Genomic DNA, 20,000 nt, shown 5'->3' on the forward strand with positions numbered 1-20,000 from the left:
GTCAAGTATAAAGAATATTTTAATTCATTTTATAAATCAACATTTATATAGCAGCATATCCAGTAGATTGTGAGGTATTTCTGAATTCACGGAGAAATTCATTCCCCCATCTTCTGTCATACACTCTCCCACGCTCACAGACATTCGTGTATTGGCATAAAAAAGCCACCCTCATCCACACCAACACATCCACTCACTGCCAATCTCACACACAACCACTCAAATATCAGCCATATATACGCACACACACACACACGCACACCTGGAGTCTTGTATCCAAAGTCCGTACAGTTTGCAGGGCTTCCCCTAGTTATTGGCTTGGAGAGCTGGCCTGCTCAGCGATGTAGTTTTGGCTGTGAAGAGAACCAGAGATCGTACATGAATACACTTCTGTTTAACTCTTCAAAGGTTACCCGAGCTGGGCTGGAATAACCTGAAATGATCACATTTCAACATAAACCCAGGCCTTTAACCAAATCATGAGGTCTGTGCATCAGAGTTAAGGTGACCAACCCACTCTAGCAGCCAAGGACAAAGGCAGTCTGGTCTTATGTACATGGACAGGCTCATCGGTGTATCATTAAAATCTTTCCCCACTCTGATACTGGTCTCCCTTTCCGCGCTGCTGGTGAAGACCTATATGGGTGAGTCTTCACAGCACGAGCACCGCCCCCCCCCCACACACACACACACCTCTCCCCAGCCACGCTCACAGACGGCAGTGTGGCCTCGCTGGGAATTCCAGACTGCCAGTGATGGGACCCAGATCTGCACTTGCACAAATAGAGCCACAGCTCGTGAAATTACATCTTTTTTTTATTCAATCTTAAAATTTTAAGTCCGTGTATAAAAGAAAAAATAAAAATGGGCGAGCTGAAAGAGCACCTCATCCGAGCGCAGGACTAGAGCTGATTCATTCATACTGTAATCAAACAGCAAAAGCAACAGCAGCCCAAAGTGCACCAGTAAACGTCCCAGGGCAGGAGCTGTAGCAGCACGCTCACTTCCTCCTCGCTTCCCCCCTCACCTTGGGTGCGCTTGCCTTCTTCTCCCCTCCCACAGGCACACCTGGACCTTTGCTCTCTTTCCAGGGGTAGAATCCGGAGTGAGGGGGCGTGGGTAGGCGGTGGGGTTTGTGGGGAGGTGACGAGTCTGCACTCTTGCGTTTCTTCCCCAGGCCTCTGTGCTCGTAGCTGGGAACCCTGCTGTGGTGTCCTGAGTTTCCCCCTCGCCCGTGCGGACCCGAGTCGGGGGGGGAGGCGTGACCCGTCGGGTGAGTCCGCTTAAACGGCCACGGGGAGGGGCCGTGGGGAGGGTCGGCCGAGGCCGCCCCCAGCTGCAGCCTCGAGGGCTTGTGTCCTGGAGAGAGCGAGCCGTTGGTCTGTCCGTGAGAGGATGGCGGAGCCGGACCTGATCTGCCAGACCCGAGCGTCCGGGCCCGGTCCGGGCTCAGACAGTTCCTGTCCGGGCTGATGGCGTCCGCCTCACTGGGAGAGGGCTTACGCTTCCGCAGAGCGGCCGCGGCCCGCTCCGCTTCCCTGAGGCGCAGCTGCTGCTTGCTGGGTCTGCCGACGGGGTTCCGCGGCCGCCCGGGCCCCGGCTGGCCGGCCGTACGACCGAGCCTGGAATGACCGGCCGGATGGCTACCTGCCGGTTTGTCGGACTGAGCGTAGATCCTGCTGGTGGAGGAACTCTGCGGGTGGGGTTCCTTGCCTGGTCCCTGGAGGGAAGAGTATGGGGAGGTCTTGAGGGTGGCGGCAGTGTGATTTCCTGCCCTTGGCTTGGAATGGTGGAAAGTGGAGGAAGAGGATGCAGGAATGGCCGAAGGCTTAGACGAGGGGCTCTGGGAATGAGGGTCTGATGCTTGAGGTATTTTCCTAGACAAAAAAAAAGGCACAAAAGATCACAGAACTAAAGTTAAACTGGAGGTTAAAAACCAGTTATTCATAACAATGTCAGTGAAGGCAAATGCACGGTTAAAAAAAAAACAAATTTGCAGAAAATAGCCAACAGAATGCTTACTTCCAGAGGTGAGCACCGAGGTGGCTCTCCACCATGGCACTGACGGCTGACCGCAGGTGGTGCAGTCGACGGTCGAACGTGAAGACCCCATGGCCAGGGGTACGACTGCCAAACGCACAGAACTGCAACGGAAAGGCAAGTCCACACAATTAACCGCACGCACTGTGATTGTTTGACTCAGACCTGCCTTGTGGGTTACCGAGTCCAGAGAATAATACACCATCTCAGTTAAACATGCTGCATTACAACCCCTGCATGGTTAACTGATCCAGGAAGGCTGAGGTTACCGCGAGTGGTTTGGGGTGCCAGGGGGTAGAGTGGCAGTCGACGGGATGGTCCACGCCCTCCCCCTCGCTCTCCTCGCTGGAGATGCGCGCCTGAGTGAGGGGCGAGGCTGCCTGCACATCTCCCTCCTCCCGGGTGGCCCTCTCCTCCTCTGGGCCGCTCTCAGACACCGTACGCGTCCTGTTAGGAGCACGAGTACACACACACACACACACAGTCACACACAGTCACACACAGTCACACAGTCACACACAATTGTATTCATAAAGGCCAAATGTTTAAATCCAGTCTCAGACAGTAAACAGTAAGGTACTCCATGTTTTATGACACTGGTGTAGTAGGCCATACTTTAGTGATTATGACCTTCATTTAAATGATTGGTATAGTGTTCATTTCTAATTACAATTCTACATTCCTATTTAACAATAAATGCAGGTTGTCAGTAAATAATCAATCAGGTTTTAAGCGTAAAACAGATGGGGGAAACGTAAACACTCAGTTCTCAGCCTCCATGTCATTAGCCTGATGCATGTGTTGTCTCAACCCCACTTAAAAGAGGCGGTATGGCGGGACCACAGCCAGACTAGCACACCCACTTGGGGACGTGTTTCAGGCACAAAGACAGGTGGAGTCACCAGAGGGAGGCTGATTTCTAACCAAGGGAGGGGAGAGGGACTGCTGCCAGAATCTTGATCAAACGTCTTGTGCAAGACAAAAAGGCCTCAGGTACGGGCTCAGACCTGAAGGCTGGAGAGTTGGTCAGGGGTCTCCTGCAGTGTGGGGAGGGGGCGGGCTCCCTGGGAGCCTCGGGACTGGGGGCCTGGGGGGCGGGGCCTTCGTGTGCCGGGGCCGCACGCTCACGACTCTTCGAGCCCATCTTTAGTTCCGCCACCAGCTGGTCGAAGTTCTTACTCCTGCCCACGACCTTCCGCCGCTGGTGAATTGAGTGGATCTGGAGGAGAACGAGGGTGGCGTGAGCGACGGGTTAAAGGTCACGTTAATCAGTGTGGGTGATGTGCAGTGGAAAACCAGCCAGTTTTAAAGAAAGAAATGGAAAAGGAAAATCTTATTCATGAATGCATCTACTTTGTAAACCTATATCATTGTGATACTCCTGTGTGTGCTATGAATCAGCTTCCTATGAATTTCTAAAATTTACAACCTCATACAGAAACGTGTATGCACACGCACGTGCAGACGTGCACAAGTACACACACACACACAGAGGTTGTACACACACTACCTACTCACACATCGATGCAAAGCAGAGAAAGTAGCAGTGCTCCAGGGAAAATCATATAATTGCAACGTGATGCATTTTGCACTCAGACAGGGAAAACGCTAATAATGTGTTTTTCCTTATACTGGCTGGTTATGATATGCATGACTTTAGCATGTGCAAACCAACCCATTACTTTAAGGGTCCACAAATTGACTCTTGCTTTCAAAGACACACAGCCTGTTTGTAGCCTGCTTTAAAATGAAAATGAAAACAAATAGTAATTGTACTTTAGAGCAAAACAAAAAAAAAGTGAAAAGTCATTTATATTGGTAAAAAAAATAACCCACACACAAAAGAGGGTCTTTTCCTGCAATTCCTTCCCTTCCCCACTTCCTGTAAGTCATGTCCATGCAGCTTCCTGTCAGCCTTCTACGGTAGACGCGGGCGGCTTTCATCATAGATGAGCTTTTGTTTAATGCACAGAACACAATTCACATCTGTAGCCTAGTACCGGCGATGAGAACTGCCCCAGTCAGAAACAACGCTCTCTCTAAGACTGCATCGAGAAATTTATGGTTTGATATATTGAAGAATTTAGTTCGTGATCTTCAACATATCTAGACAGCTGCTGTTTTCAAGCAAGGGGATGTATTATGGCTAGATGTGGTTAGACCACAAGGATAATAGAAAGCAAAAACCAGTGACCCCCCCCCCCCCCCCCCCCCCAAACATGGCATGCTACTGTAATATCATTAAACAGCTTCACATAAAAATACGACTTTGGCCCAACAGTATGTTTAAAAGGAATAAGATAGCATGGAAGAAAACAAGGTAAACAAATGTTGGCATCTAAACGTGTGGCACAATGCCCACTGGGTTCACTACTGGTAATGTAGCCGAAATACTGAGTTACAGCCGAGTACGAGTGCAGAACGGGAAGTTAGCTTACATTGCAGGTTAACAGCCGAGTACAAACTCTCCTCCTCTCTGGATCCAACACACCACAGTGTTTATCCAGGTCACATTCTTTTTCTGTTGAAAGAGAATGGTTGGAAGCTGTTTTTAAAAGGGAAACAACCAACCTTGAACCAAACATTAACCATGAGTAGCATTAAATTAATACTCTGGTGACAAAAGGGAGACGTTTACGAAGACAAAGGGGAAAGAAAAAAAGTACTCATAGACCCATCCCAAAACAAAAATGTTAACAGCATGTCATGATTTGAAGTTTAGAAAACTCAGGCATGTTTCCACAAAAGCTCAAACCCGTCTGCCTGAAAAGCATTATAGCAATAAAAGCAGCACATCTATTAGACCATGTTCAAAATAAGTCATCAGAGGATCATGGTTCCATTTATTTTTGTGTGCTTTTTTTTAAGATTATGGAGAACATCTCTAGACTTCACTCTAAAGTTGTGCTTATGTGAAAAACATAAGCAAACCTGATTTTGTATAATAAGGTTAGCACAATAATCATTATGGCAATTTCCATATCACAAACAAAAATAACAACAACCACCACAACCAAAAATCCGGAGAATGAGAGATTCTCCACAAGGGCTTACTTGACATCTTATAGGGCCTGGTACCCCGGGCATGCCCAGGAGCAACAGGGGCAGAGCCGGCCTCCCCTCTCTGGGCCTGAGGCCTCTCAGTGGGGGAAGGTCGGCTGGGCGAGGGGCCTCCGTGAGGCCAGGGTGGGTCTCTGAGGCTGGGAGGAGGGGAGTTTCGAGGGGGCTCCAAGGGTGGAGGTTGCTTGAAGACGGAGGACTCTGAGTGCCCAGGGCCTGAGGGCTTTTCCAGAGGCGAGAGGCTGCAAAGAGAAACGCATCAGACACAAACAGGAATAAGACGAGATGTCAAGCTCCAGTTCAATTAATATGAGCTCAGGAAAATGAATACAAACAATTTTTTGAGTCTCAAAGAATTAAGTGAGGCGCAAGAGCCAATTCCAGGCACAGATTAAACTTGGAACAGCGTTTCTCCAAACACTGGTGCTTCTTAGGCAAATCCGACTGGTCATCTAACTCAGTCCAAGCTTATGATGAGCTGATTACAAGAAGCCAGTGAGCAAAAACACTTGCACAGTGGCACAGCAGCCTACTGCTTCAGGAAAAGCTCAACAGCCATACCGGACTCCATCCTTGGAGGTCTTGGTATGTCTGTACTGAGGAGGCGTGGGAGGTGATTGGGCCGTCGGCCGTTGGGGCCCACTGGTGCACTGGCTCCTGCCACTCCAGGAGGCCGCCCCGTGAGCCGGAGTGGGCGTGGCATGTCCGTGGCGTGGGTGTGTCCGCTGCTGGGCGGTGGGAGGGGCGGTGCGCAGGTGTGCATAGAGCTTGCCCACAGACCCGTGCCTTCTTTCACAGTGCTTCTCGAAGGCCTGCGGCTTCACCACCTGACCACAGTGGCTGCACACTACCAGGTAGAAGTCATCATGTCCGGGACAGTGGCCAAAGATGGACATGTCTGGAACAGGAATAGCAGGGAGGGCGTATGACATATCTTGAAAGGTCAAATGCAGAGGCAGCAGAAAGATCAAAACGAAATGCAAAAAAATGCAGTGTGCGCATATGTATGTCAAAAGCATGTAACATGAGGCTCAAACTTTAGAAACTGCCTGAATAAACATAATCTCTTCCTTCATGAACAATCTCTTATACAAAACAGAGGGGGCCCTCACACACACCCAAACTCAGTTCTGTTCAGAGTCAGCTACTGACGAGGGTATGCACACACCCACACACACCTTCTGCTCCCTCAAGACCCAGATCTACTCACCAATTCATCTTGCAGTCTAACAGGACAGCAACATTACACCCATAACTAGGATGAATGAATACACTACAAGTTGTGTAAATTGTTCTCAATATTTAAGCTACTTAAGTTTGGAATATGTGTGTGTAACAGCAAAAGAAATAAAATGGAATTGGTAGACACGTTGAAGGTGTTCTCAAAGCATTATCTGTGTACTTTGGGTTTGGTGAGACATACCCTCCTTCCTTAGTGTCATGGTTTCCGTCGTTTTTTTGCCATTTTTGCTGCAATCATCCCCATCAGACCCTAAAACAGAAAGGCTTGCAATGATTTCGTGACCAATCTGCTAGAAAGCAACACACACATGGCTGAAGGAAACCTGATGTAGGTGGGTCAGAACACAGCACTGTTTAAAAAGCAACACTAATAATTTCATGAGTGTGTGTGTGTGTGTGTGTGTGTGTGTGTGTGTGTGTGTGTGTGTGTGTGTGGACACATGCAGTACATTCTGCAGATTTACTAAAAGCTCTTAAATTAACACTTTGGACATGCATGTAGGTTTGGGAATATCACTGCGTAAGAGCAGAACTACGAATCTCTAAGGATTAAAGATGGACTAACAGCAAGTTAGTGAATAGTATAATTTAGGTGTGTCCCGACGAAAGTCACATTTCAGGCCAATTATCATTTGCAAACGCGGTGAAAGGAGATGGGAATGTTAGAAAACCTTCAACGGCACGTCTTCCTTTTGGGTGGGGCAAATGAAAACACACGTTTAGTGTTGGATATTGTGTTTTACCGGTGCGTTTGATGTGCCAAGTGGTGGGAGGGGACATCGCACCCCTAAAATCAAACCGAGCAGCGTTTCCAACATTTGGAGAGGCGCCAGACAATACGAACACGGAACACATTTTCTATTAGCTAGCATCAAGCTAGGGCACCGACAGCACGCTTGTTTTAACAGGGAGAATGGCTTCATCCTTAACCCCTCTCCACCACACAGCAACCCTAAGACACATATTACATGATGCACCAGCGTGTCTAACATCACTCTCTTTCTGAACACATTGGACGTGCCCGCTGTTTCATAAACGAGCCTTTCCCAGCTAGCTTCGTGATGGCTACTCGTGATAACATCACACTCCTCCTCCATCACCGGCGTCTGTCCTGCACAGCTAGCACAGTTAGCACAGCTAGCCTCCTAGCTACATTAGCTCAGTTGCTAGGCTAAGTAGCCTGCAAGCTATGCAGAAAGTTGTTCGACTCAATACACCCTATACTTTACAAAACTAAATGAATGCCAACATTGTGACTTTATTTAACGGGTCGGTTCGCTCGACACTGAGCTATTTCGACACGTTTGAAGTCACCATTCGTTTACAACTTAAAAAGTCTGAAGTAGGCTCTCGCAACCTTCTTCAGAGATGAAGTATGCACTAGGAGGACCTGAGGGAACCACTGTAACCGGCCAGCACTAGGACCCAGCAGGTCCTTTGTTTGGGTAACATGGTTAGGGATGCCGTGCCTTTCTACGAAAATAAACCACATCCGAACGACTTTTTACTTGAATGTCGAGAAAAACGAGTAATAACATAATCACTCACCGTCCGAAGGTATCAAATTGGTTCTTTCTATCCAAACGCTCCAGCTTTGGCCAACGAAATCATCGAGACAAGGCACCCGCCGTTCCAGAGCAGCCATTACTTTAACTGCGCGTTCACGCACCGCCATCATCACTGCGCGGCAAGTAACTTACGTCATATTACGCGTTCTCGTGACCGAAATGAGTACCTGCGTGCGCGACCACTTCGTGAGGACGGAATAGCGGATATTTTGTCAAGGCGGTGAGGTGTGAACTACAAGAAAATACCAAAAGAAGACACTACGAGATCGACGGCCGTAGGATTGCTGTACTCAATGCATTTTGTTAGTCTGCTATTCAAATATGCTGAAAAACAGCAAACAAATTTAATATTTTGTTCATTCACATATCTGGATTATTTTAATGTACTATTCTAAAATAAAAAACCCAGACCTCTTCTGTCAAGCTATGGTGTTTCAAATAAACCCCACCCTAGGTTCACAGGTAAAATGGGCTTATTAGAGTTCAAACTCAAATTTAGCTTGGTTTCAATATGGAAAAGCAGTCATTCAATTGAATGAATTTTGCAAACGCATTTGTCATGAGTTAACCAGGTAAAAAGACAAGAGCTCAGAATATTCCAGAGGGTTTGTGCTGACATATCCCTCACGTTTTCATCTGGTTAAGCCATCTCAACTGTCAGGTATTCTGCACAACTTGCATGTATGCATATCGTACATCTGTTGTAGACATGTAGGCCTATACAAAAGGAGGTGCTTGCCTCAGATCTGACGCCAACGAGAGCTTGAGGAAAAATAGTACAATTTAATGAGTTTCGTACTCCCGTTAAAGATAAATTTTAAGGGTACCCCAGGTATGGAAAGTAGAATACTACCACCTAGTGGCTAAGAACTGAACATCAACAGACAGCACACAGAAATAAAGCTCTCCTTATTTAATACTTCACGTAACACAAAATGCAAACAAACGTGGTTAATATTTTCTTCGAATCTTATCAACAAAGATACAAAACACAAAAGCAATGTATCGCCACCACTCCCAACTGAAGAAAACATCAAATATTTTTTACAGAGATTAGGCCTCTCAAAAGTCTCCAGTTCGAGACCGGATGCGTCACATCACTCATTCCAATGCTCCTCCCGTTTCCATCAACTTCTGCTGAAATAAGAGTTCTAAAGAGACTACATTTGGGACAGTTTAATTAAGAAAATTTGAACTTGGCACATACAGCAATCAGACAGGTTAGAAACATTCTATGCATATTTCCTACTGTGCAAGTAAAACTAACTGTTAAATTAAAAATAAAAGGGACAAAGCAATAAAAAACAACTTCAAAATGCAGAACAAATTACAGAAAACATTTAAACTAGTGGAGGTCTTTCAAGCCATTTACTACAATCATATGATGGAGATCATATGCACCTCTAATCAAAGTAGAAATTTGAAATCATCAAATGACTACTGTAGTTTTCTATCAATTGTTACTATTTACTAGTATATAAAACTTGATCTCAAGTGATACAGTCCTTAGCTTTTTTTTTTAATTTCTTGCTCATGAAAAAATGCAACATAAAGTAGAACAATGATCAACATTATGACCTGCTGGACACAATCACAGTGAAAATCAGACTGATTACTGAAAATATCTGAAAAAAGTAGCTTGAATCATCCTATAAGGGTAAGATTTGTGATCTGAAATGGCAGAAAAAAAGGACATTCGTGTAAAATGATTTTGAAGTCAACAACAGAACTGATTGGCTAAGAGTAGGTAAAGCAACAACAGATAACTGTTGAACACTATAATCCGAGAGCTAGAAACACTACCCCAGAAGAGGAAATTATGCAATGTCTGGCAAAATATATCAAAAACAACCTGGAGCAAACATGAGAAAACTGCGATTTCCCTGTACCCAACTGAGTGTCTTATAAATATGGCAAAGATGCACTGTAAGCCAACCTTCCATGAGAAAGGCAATGAGATACTCTATGTTAGTGATCGAGGCACTTTCTTATAAAACTAAATTCACTGTAAGTCAGCTTACAATGAAAGTCAGTGTAAGCCAACGTCCAATGAGAAAGGCAGTAATAGGTGTCAATCAAGGCACTTTCTTATAAAAAATAAATAGCTGGAAACATCTAAACAAGCATTTAGTGTTTGTGTGGAAATGCTGCAGCGCATCCATGAAGAGATGGAGGTGTTTAGTACACACAATACTTGACCAGCGAGTGTGGGGGGCCACAAATGCAATTAGCCATTACTCTTAATGGTGTGGTACAGGCGGGGAACGCACCGACCAGTGATGGCCTGCCAAGGGGAACAAAGGCACATGTGCACATAACTGCGAAAAGACAAAATCCCCATCATCAGTGAAGGAAAAAAATAAAGATTAACAAGAGTGTAATACAAATTTGCAGTTGTATTCCAAAGATTGACTTTTTCCTCCCTCGAAACTCTGTTGAATGGGATCTAAATGAAAACACTCGCTGGAGACAATGCAACAAAGACAGATGTACATATAATGACCAAAAACAAAAACCTGAAAACACCCAACAGTGAGCACTTAGCTTGGTACATATTAAAGGTAGTGGACTCTGCTGCAAACGCATGGGCCTTTTGGTTGTGAGTCAAAGCCTTTGCCTGTCAAACTTTACTTTGCATTAGGGTGACATGATGAGAATCAACAGTGGCATCCCTAGTTTTTGATTGGCTTAAAAGGAGAGGGAGGAGTCTGCCTTATCCAATTAGGAGCTTGGACCTCCTTCCTCTACATTGGGAGGTGGCTGAGCAGGCTTGTGGAATGGAGTCTCCTTATAGATGAACCAGCAGTTACCGGCCCACAAGATAAGATTCAGGAATCCAAAAATCTAAAGCAGGGAAATATAAATGTACAATTTAATTTAATACTGAAGGAATAAAAATACAACAAAAACACAATACATACATTTGCTATATATAATTTTCTCACTCACTCAACTCACATTGAGACCATACTGGACTTACCACAGAGGCATTGAGGCGTCCCATAGCAGGATGGGTCTTGGATACGCAGTGTGGGTCGCAGTAGGTTATCAGAGTGTCTGGGTTGGTGGCAGTCTTCACGTCGGTCAAGCCCTTTGCCCAGGCTGAGGACGACACAAGCCACAGGAACGCAAAGATGCCAGTCACCACCAGGTCCTAGAGGGATGACAACGATACGGGGAGCAAGTGCTCGGTGAATGAAATACAACTTAAGCATCAAAAAACACCTGATCAAAAACGTCCATGCTGGGCTACACCAACACTGTACACCATTTCAGCAAGGGTTAGTTCTGCTTTGTGACTCTAAAGGGGCCGTATGAAGGGCCTGGCTCACTCACAACGACGGGGCCTCGGCTGGTCTCCCTGTAAACATGCTGGTAGCCCAGGTACAGCACCAGAGTGAAGGTACAGTACAGGAAGTTGAAGACTCCCACACACACAAAGAACTCGGCAGAGGAGGAGAGGTCTCCGATCAGGTAAGACACATTGCCGTGGAGGCTGGTGTTGCAGGGAGGGATTGTAAACGGATGACTCGGAAGCCTAATAAAGAGACACAGAAAAAAAAAATTCCATTGGTAGATTCAAATGAAAACTGACAGGGTTATTAAAGTGCAATATTTCAAAAAGCATTGTATACAGTATGTGTAGTGTAGTGTAGTGTAACCATATACAGTATAACTGTATAACTGTGAAACTATACAAATTGACCAAGTGTCAACACCTAGGATTTTGTATTAAGGAGGTCTTCTAAACTTTACGTATACACCAGGGACTGAAAGAAGAAAGCCAAAGAATGTGGAAGCTGTCCCGGTTGTGATGGGCCTCTTGTGATGTGACCTCCATGCTGAAAGGGAAACTCCAACAGATCCCAGAGCAGTAGAGCGCAATCCTAGGAATGGGACTGCCACACCTTCAAACCCCCCCGGTAGAAGACATGGATGCGAGAAAAAGCTATGACCACCCACTGGAACGGTGAGACAGGACGTTGAATCAAGACCTAACAGTTTTTATTTTATTTTAAACACACGCACACACAATCAGATCATCAGTAGAAGTGGGTATGGATACAGGTTCACAAGTAGAACCCCTGCACATGGAGGGGAGCATCTGTACATAGAGGACATCAGGATGTACAGGCAAGATGAATAAAGCCAATCACTGATCCACCTGACCAGGTCCTACTGCAAGGTGACCACATTCGGGCTGGTGATTTGTGGTCAGATGATGGTTTAAAAATAAAAATGCTAAGATCAAATCAATACGATGGAACTGAACTACCACAGGGCCTACAAGTTACAATCAAACACAGTCTCAGCATTTTGCAGATGCTAATCCAAAGTGACTTGCTTAGACAGAAGGGGACATTGCCATCATGTACCACCAACTGATAGCAGGGGTGGCGGAGATGAGACATCAAGCAGTAAACAATAGGTAAATCAAAACAGTGGTGCATCAGCCCACACAAGACCCAAGATGCTGATGAGATAATCCTGTACCCAGTAGCAGGATGCAATACACTGACAGAGAAAGCGTACACTGGGAAAACCAACCAGATGGCAGGATATACAGGAACATAATGAGCTGAACACCCCAGGTCCAAATGGAAGGAACCTCTGTGGTCACCACACACACACACACACACACACACACACACACTATATAATTAGTGTGACTGAACCTGAATGTCATCGTTACTTGCCTGAAAGGATAACCAAAATATGCAGTGACATCATTACTGGTTTCGCATCTCGTGGTGATGGTGGTGGAGCCGGAGTAACCTCCAGTGGTAGCAAAGGCAAAGATGGCGAAGAGCTGAAAAAGCCAAACATGAATATTATATGTACAATATAATATAACATGAATACACAGATGTGCATTCCAATAGCATTGGCACAGGCACCGTTGCGGAATGGTACGGTTTAACTTCCATGAGAAAATCAGTTTGCTTTTGGGAACATACTTGTTATCATCACTAATTTTGTTTAAATAAAAAGAGATTTCGACCAATCACAGAGATCCTGTAAAGAATAGCCAAGAATAGCCAGGGGCAGTCATGGTCCTGTGGTAGGGAACTGGTTTTGTGACCGGAGAGTCATGGGTTTGATTCCCAGACCTGGGGCCACGACTGAGGTGCCCTTGAGCAAGTCACCCAACCCCAACTGCTCCCTGGGCATCAGGTTAGGGCTGCCCACCGCTCTGGGCATGTGTGCACCACAGCCCCCTAATAATCACTAGTGTGTGTTTATGTGTGTGTTCTAATTGCATAGATGGGTAAAATGCGGAGGACAAATTTCGATTGCGGTGTAAATTCACAATTGACAAAATATGGCACATTTCACAATGACCTCACAAGGTCAAAAAAACCCTGCATATTAACAAGCCGATGATTGCTCCTATTATGCCATTGTCTAGTTTATTTATTTATACATTCTTTCCCCTCTTGATTCTAGGTAAATAATTCATTTAGGTCAGGGATGTCAAAGTCAAATACACCGAGGGCCAAAAAACCAAATTTGCTACAAGCCGAGGGCCGGACTGGTTCAATGTTTATTAAAACATATTGAAATGATTGCACATAGCCTATTGAACCAAGACCTAACACATATAATATTATATATTATTTAATGCTTAAATGAATAAAGCAATATTTTCTTATGGATCTGTCAGTAATTTCAAGTGAAAACATTTTTCAACAAGCAAACAGATAAAAACAAACTTGCTTCAAAGAAAACATGTCCTGTACATTAAATGAATAAGGTAATAAATGTTTGAAAAGTGCTGGAATTTAGGCTAAAGTACTTGAAAATGCTTGAAATTGTAACGACTTTGTTTCACAACAAATAGCTATCTGACTGAACAGTTCTCTTGTATTACGTTAACAAATACGAGCCTCTTGTAATTGCAGGACGAAACATGAGAGAACGTGAAGACGTTAAGATTGGGCGTTTTGAAAATAAACCACCATTAAATAATGTGAATAAAAAAGCGAATTATTTCGACTATATGTATAAATATTTAGCTTAATTAAGTTTAACTGGTGCGTGCAGTTACAAAATTCGAGAGGTGCACGACTAGGGCTGAACGATTAATTGCATTTGCGATAATTTCGCGATTTTTTAAAACGCGATTGTCTAATCGCACAGGCTGCGATTTAAACTGGTCACGTGACTTGGGAGCGAGCCGAGGACGAACGGAGCAAACCCGAGCAGGAGGCAGGGAGGTGGAGAAGTGAAGTTAACACAGCGCACTTTAACTTGTTGCACAATGGCTTCAGGCTCGACAGAAGCTGACACAACTGAAAGTCTAATACCAAAGAGGGCCAGCACATAAGTTGTGTGAAATTACTTTGGCTTTTAAAAAGATGCTGCTCAACGTCAGGTACCCTGCAAAACATGCCTTGCTACTGTTGCTACGACGCGAGGTAACACTACAAACCTTCAGCATTAAAAAAACACCACAAAGCCTCGTATGATATTTGTAAGGCTAAAATGCCAACGACCAGTGCTGCATCTTCAAATACGCCAAAGTGTTTCTCTGCGCTTATACAGCTTTAGTAAGCGGTGAGCAGCGAAATACCGTAAAATCACGCATATAGGCGCAATAAGATTTAAGGCGCGGATGAATCGCGAAAGCGCAGATAGCTTGACTGGGTTCAGCAGACAGGATTCACTGACCGAACCGTTTGAAAGTGTAAAGCCTGGTTTATACTCGACGCGCCGCGAGCGGCGCGAGGGTCCGCGCGGCGAAAATGACGTAATCGCGGTGGCTCCGCCCGTGCGCGAGGGCCTCGCGCGCTGTCGCGGCGCGAGGTCGTGCACCTCTCGAATTTTGTAACTTCGCGCGCGCGCCGCGCTTCAGCGCGATGGACAAAGTCATGTTTGCCGGGTTCATACACCTAAACAAGGTGGAATTAAAGCACTTGTACGTCACTTTAAAGGTCCATTTCAATATTTCCCAGCACGTTAAACTTAATTAAGTTAAATATTTATACATGTACTCGAAATAATTCGCTTTTTATCACATTATTTAATGGTTGTTTATTTTCAAAACGCTCAATCTTAACGTCTTCACGTTCTCTCATGTTTCGTCCTGGAATTACAAGAGGCTCGTATTTGTTAACGTAATTTCAACATTTTTATGTACTTTAGCCTAAATTCCAGCACTTTTCAAACCTGAAACACAAAGCAACATCAAAATGCGTCAGGTAAATGTTCATTCCCCTTTTTTTGAGGGGTGTTTCTTTATACTACCACATATCGTTTCGGACAACATTGCAAAGCCATATTTATGTTTGATGCCTGGTGTATATATACGGTCTCTGGTCAGGTAAAAATTTTCTTTCCCCGGTTTTGCAGAGGTTTTTTATTCTCCACTGCCACCTATTGCCACCTATCGTTTCGGAGAACACTGCAGCGACGCTCGCGACGTTCGCGAAAGTATAAACGCCTACACCGCTCGCGCAGGGTCGCGCGAGGTGGGCGGAGTCGCGCGCTACGGTCGCTCGCGAAAGTATAAAGCCTAGTTTATACTCGACGCGCCGCGAGCGGCGCGAGGGTCCGCGCGGCGAAAATGACGTAATCGCGGTGGCTCCGCCCGTGCGCGAGGGCCTCGCGCGCTGTCGCGGCGCGAGGTCGTGCACCTCCCGAATTTTGTAACTTCGCGCGCGCGCCGCGCTTCAGCGCGATGGACAAAGTCATGTTTGCCGGGTTCATACACCTATACAAGGTGGAATTAATGCACTTGTACGTCACTTTAAAGGTCCATTTCAATATTTCCCAGCACGTTAAACTTAATTAAGTTAAATATTTATACATATACTCGAAATGAATCGAAATAATTCGCTTTTTTATCACATTAGTTTATGGTTGTTTATTTTCAAAACGCCCAATCTTAACGTCTTCACGTTCTCTCATGTTTCGCCCTGGAATTACAAGAGGCTCGTATTTGTTAACGTATCGTTTCGGACAACACTGCAAAGCCATATTTACGTTTGATGCCTGATGTGTATATATACGGTCTCTGGTCAGGTAAAAATGTTCTTTCCCCGTTTTTGCAGGGGTTTTTTATTCTCCACTGCCACCTATCGCCACCTATCGTTTCGGAGAACACTGCAGCGACGCTCGCGACGTTCGCGAAAGTATAAACGCCTACACCGCTCGCGCAGGGTCGCGCGAGGTGGGCGGAGCCGCGCGCTACGGTCGCTCGCGAAAGTATAAACCAGGCTTAAACCAGGCTTTAAGCCTGGTTTATACTCGACGCGCCGCGAGCGGCGCGAGGGTCCGCGCGGCGAAAATGACGTAATCGCTGTGGCTCCGCCCGTGCGCGAGGGCCTCGCGCGCTGTCGCGGCGCGAGGTCGTGCACCTCTCGAATTTTGTAACTTCGCGCGCGCCGCGCTTCAGCGCGACCGACAAAGTCATGTTTGCAGGGTTCATACACCTAAACAAGGTGGAATTAAAGCACTTGTACGGCACTTTCAAGGTCCATTTCAATATTTACCAGCACACCAGCACATTAAACTGAATTAAGTTAAATATTTATACATATACTCGAAATGAATCGAAATAATTCGCTTTTTTAATCACATTAGTTTATGATTGTTTATTTTCAAAACGCCCAATCTTAACGTCTTCACGTTCTCTCATGTTTCGCCCTGGAATTACAAGAGGCTCGTATTTGTTAACGTATCGTTTCGGACAACATTGCAAAGTCATATTTATGTTTGATGCCTGGTGTGTATATATACGGTCTCTGGTCAGGTAAAAATGTTCTTTCCCCGGTTTTGCAGGGGTTTTTTATTCTCCACTGCCACCTATCGTTTCGGAGAACACTGCAGCGACGCTCGCGACGTTCGCGAAAGTATAAACGCCTACACCGCTCGCGCAGGGTCGCGCGAGGTGGGCGGAGCCGCGCGCTACGGTCGCTCGCGAAAGTATAAACCAGGCTTAACTCCTTATGGATGTAATTCGAAGCGGCACGCTGAAATAACTCGGGCAGTAACGAAGTTCATAGTGAAAGACATGATGCCCGTTAATATAGTGAACAAGCCCGGCTTCATGGCTTTGTTAAACACACTGGATATGCGCTACCAAACGCCCTCACGCACATATTTTAGCCAAGTTGCTATACCTGCAGGGTTGGCAACTCACGCATTGAGCGTCTTAGACTAAAAAATTAGTAGTTCGCTCTGGCGCCAACCACAGGGGATCGATCGATCACGATATAATAATAATACTTAAATTTAGTCAATTTTACACCCAGTGGCGGACTTAGCAATTTGGAGGCTCAAGGCGAATTTAGCAAGGGGGCCCATCAACATTAATATGCGAGAAATAAGTTCAGGTTCACACTACAAGATTTTAGGCTGGTTTTTCAGTCGCCGACTGTTTTTGTAGATCGCCGACAGAAACTGTGGTCGGACGCAAATCGGGGATCATTCGGCGCTCGCTCAGTCGTGTAGTGTGAAATAAAGACGCTCGCCGAGCCGTCGCCGAGTGGTCGCCAACTCATCGCAGACGACCGGCAGATATCTAGCATGTTTAATATCTAGCATGTTTCATATCTAGCCCAGTCGGCGACTGTGAGTCAACAGCAGCGTCTAGCTTCATACAACTTTACTACAAGACTGTGTTATTGTGACAGCACTGGAGAAATAGTGCGATTGACTATATCTATGTTGGGACTATGGAGTGGTTAAACGGTAAAAAAAATAATAATAATAACGAAAATGTGGAGTACATGTACGTTGTTTTTATTTTCTTCGTGGTGTTGCTGGTTCTCGCGAGTGTTTCATTTTCGTGTTCTCGTGTTTTTGGACGGCAGCCAGATGAGTCGGCGATTCCCCAGTCGTTTAATTCGTGAGCCCACGTCACCGATCAGTCATGTAGTGTGAAAGCCACAACTGAAAGACTTGCGATTACAGCACAACCAGTCGTGTAGTGCGAACGGCACAAAAACCTGACGACTGAAAAGTCGTGTAGTGTGAACCTGGCTTTAGCTAGACAAGGGGGCCCTACAGTGGGAGGGGCCCAAGGCAATTGCCTAGCAACACCTCTATGCAAAGACGGCCTCTGTTTACACCCCCCCCCCCCCCCGAAACAGAGTTTCCTGAAGTGGAACAATGGGGAAAAAAATCGCGATTTTAAATCGCAATCGCAATTTATAGATAAAAAATTGCAATTAGATTATTTTCCAAAATCGTTCAGCCCTATGCACGACCTTGCGAATTGACAGCGTGCGACACCCACGCGCGGAGCCACTGCGATTACGTCATTTTCGCTGCGCAGACCCTCGCCGCTTGTGTGCACTGCAGTGACTTCGCGGGCTACCGTTGCATTGTGGGGAATGTAGTGTTTGTGCGTGCAAAACACCTTTAATAGTAATTAAATATCATCCAGGGGGCCATAGATAATCAATTCGCGGGCCGGATCTGACTTTGACATATGTGATTTAGGTAAATGCAGACAAACCAATCAGAACAGTGATCTCTTCATGTGCCGGTACATTTGGTCTCTTCAAACTTTTTCACAGTCCTCAAAAAAACACGTTTTCATAATAGCACATTGGCGCATACTGTAAGAGGGCAGAATGGTTTGTTGTTTTTATAGAACAAAAAAGTACAAATAAAACCATCTGCCTTCATATTCACACCATCCTTCTACTTCGAATGTAAATCAGGAGTCATTTTCTTATAGGCTTCTCTATAAGACTTTCTTCTCCCTCACTCTCTCTCCATTTCTCTCCCTTTGACTCGGTCTTCACTTCCAAACCTGCGTGACCACCACTTCCCGTTCCTGAAATGACACATTTCCTCACAGGAAAGACATTGTGTGGCCCGTTCTGACAACAAACCTCAGGCATCAGCTCAGATTTGGTGTTTCACTGCTACCGGTGAGCAAAGACTGATCTCCAGTCAGCTTCGAACTCTCTGTAATATCAAGCATTTTTGCTGAAGTAAGGAACACCTCAGTAAGGAGAGAACAAGTCAGTGGCAGAGGCCATCATTTTCCTGATAAAGGACAGATGTGTGTGTGGGTGGGCTATGGTAAACAAACTCTGCACAGTGACTAATGAGAGAAAGGATTCCTTCCAGGGCTGCCTTCCATCACCCAGTTGGAATTTCACCTCTACTATTCCAGTCTGCAGATCAAGCTAACATTTTGGCCATAGCGGTAGACTCTACTGAACCATGTAGAAGAACCACATAAGTGAGACACCCGGATGATCTCACAAACTGCAAATGTGAAGCACTTCAATGTGAAGTGGGAAGTCTAGGATGAGTAGAATCAACAGAACTTCACTTTGAAGTTCATTCTATTACACTAAAATGTTATCAGGGTGCTGAGTCATCATAAATAGAATTTATCAATTTAACACACATTTACATTAAAAATGATTACATCCCCAAATTATAATTCTTTGTTACCGAAAATGTGAGGATTTCAACAATTTAGAAATTGCTTCATTTACAATGCCATCAAATCTCACGAGTTGTGCTGACGTCTACGGTAATGATTGTGGTCCCCTCAAAAGCAACTCCAAAAATAGTCGGGTGCACTTGGCAGCCAGCCACATTACCGAAGGATCTTTCCCTCCCCGGCCGCATAGCTTACAGATTATACTTTACTACGAAGATACTGAGGCTTCCACTGCCCCTCTTTAAAGAGCAGACAACACATGTTCAGGAGAAGAGACTGATGAGAAAAGTTAGCGAGTCGAACATTAACCACACGACGTTGCTCTCTTCTACTGCTGTGGTCTCTAGCTGTTTAATGCAATGTCCAAGTCAGACGTGAGATACCTGTCCTTTATTCTCCTCAATCCTGATCATCTCCCCAAGAGGGTGATCCATTGCAATAGGTGATCCATTGCAACATTGCGATAGGGATTAGATTGCAATGGTTCACATTACACTAAAGAGGTTGGACAGTAACGATGAATGCATGAAAATGCTTTTCAAACATGCCTGTGAACTGCATGAATCCGTCAGTCGGATTAGTTTCCCCTTTAGATCCGAGACGAGCATCCACAGGCCAGACTGAAAGCAGCTGCAATGAGACTGTACACTGCAGGACTGAATTCTGGACTTCAAGCT

The 20,000-nt window shown here is 45.4% G+C and overlaps 2 protein-coding genes across 3 annotated transcripts in view; both read right to left on the reverse strand.

Annotated features, from left to right (window-relative positions):
- Position 1: 1 nt before the first annotated feature.
- atxn7l2a (ataxin 7-like 2a) lies at positions 2–8,073 on the reverse strand. Of its 2 annotated transcripts, XM_077004583.1 has the most exons (10): positions 7,891–8,071; positions 6,524–6,592; positions 5,662–5,998; positions 5,095–5,342; positions 4,479–4,561; positions 3,048–3,259; positions 2,310–2,487; positions 2,023–2,144; positions 1,028–1,877; positions 2–353 (listed from the first exon to the last, which is right to left on the reverse strand). In XM_077004583.1, the coding sequence occupies exons 1-10, from the start codon at positions 8,018–8,020 to the stop codon at positions 336–338; spliced, it is 2,247 nt and encodes a 748-aa protein (XP_076860698.1). In that variant the 5' UTR covers positions 8,021–8,071; the 3' UTR covers positions 2–335. The 2 variants fall into 2 exon arrangements, with proteins under 2 accessions (XP_076860698.1, XP_076860693.1); XM_077004578.1 differs by having other exon boundaries at positions 2–1,877; positions 7,891–8,073.
- A 735-nt stretch (positions 8,074–8,808) lies between these two features.
- The window catches only part of sypl2a (synaptophysin-like 2a), a 15,701-nt gene continuing 4,509 nt past the window's right edge, over positions 8,809–20,000 (reverse strand). The window contains exons 3-6 of the mRNA XM_077004609.1: positions 12,608–12,720; positions 11,247–11,448; positions 10,891–11,064; positions 8,809–10,754 (exon numbers count right to left, since the gene is read on the reverse strand). Coding sequence (XP_076860724.1) covers positions 10,632–10,754; positions 10,891–11,064; positions 11,247–11,448; positions 12,608–12,720 — 612 coding nt within the window. The 3' untranslated portion in view covers positions 8,809–10,631. The remainder of the gene's footprint in view (positions 10,755–10,890; positions 11,065–11,246; positions 11,449–12,607; positions 12,721–20,000) is intronic.

The sequence above is a fragment of the Brachyhypopomus gauderio genome, chromosome 1, assembly GCF_052324685.1.
Source record: "Brachyhypopomus gauderio isolate BG-103 chromosome 1, BGAUD_0.2, whole genome shotgun sequence".
Classification (NCBI taxonomy): Eukaryota; Metazoa; Chordata; class Actinopteri; order Gymnotiformes; family Hypopomidae; genus Brachyhypopomus; species Brachyhypopomus gauderio.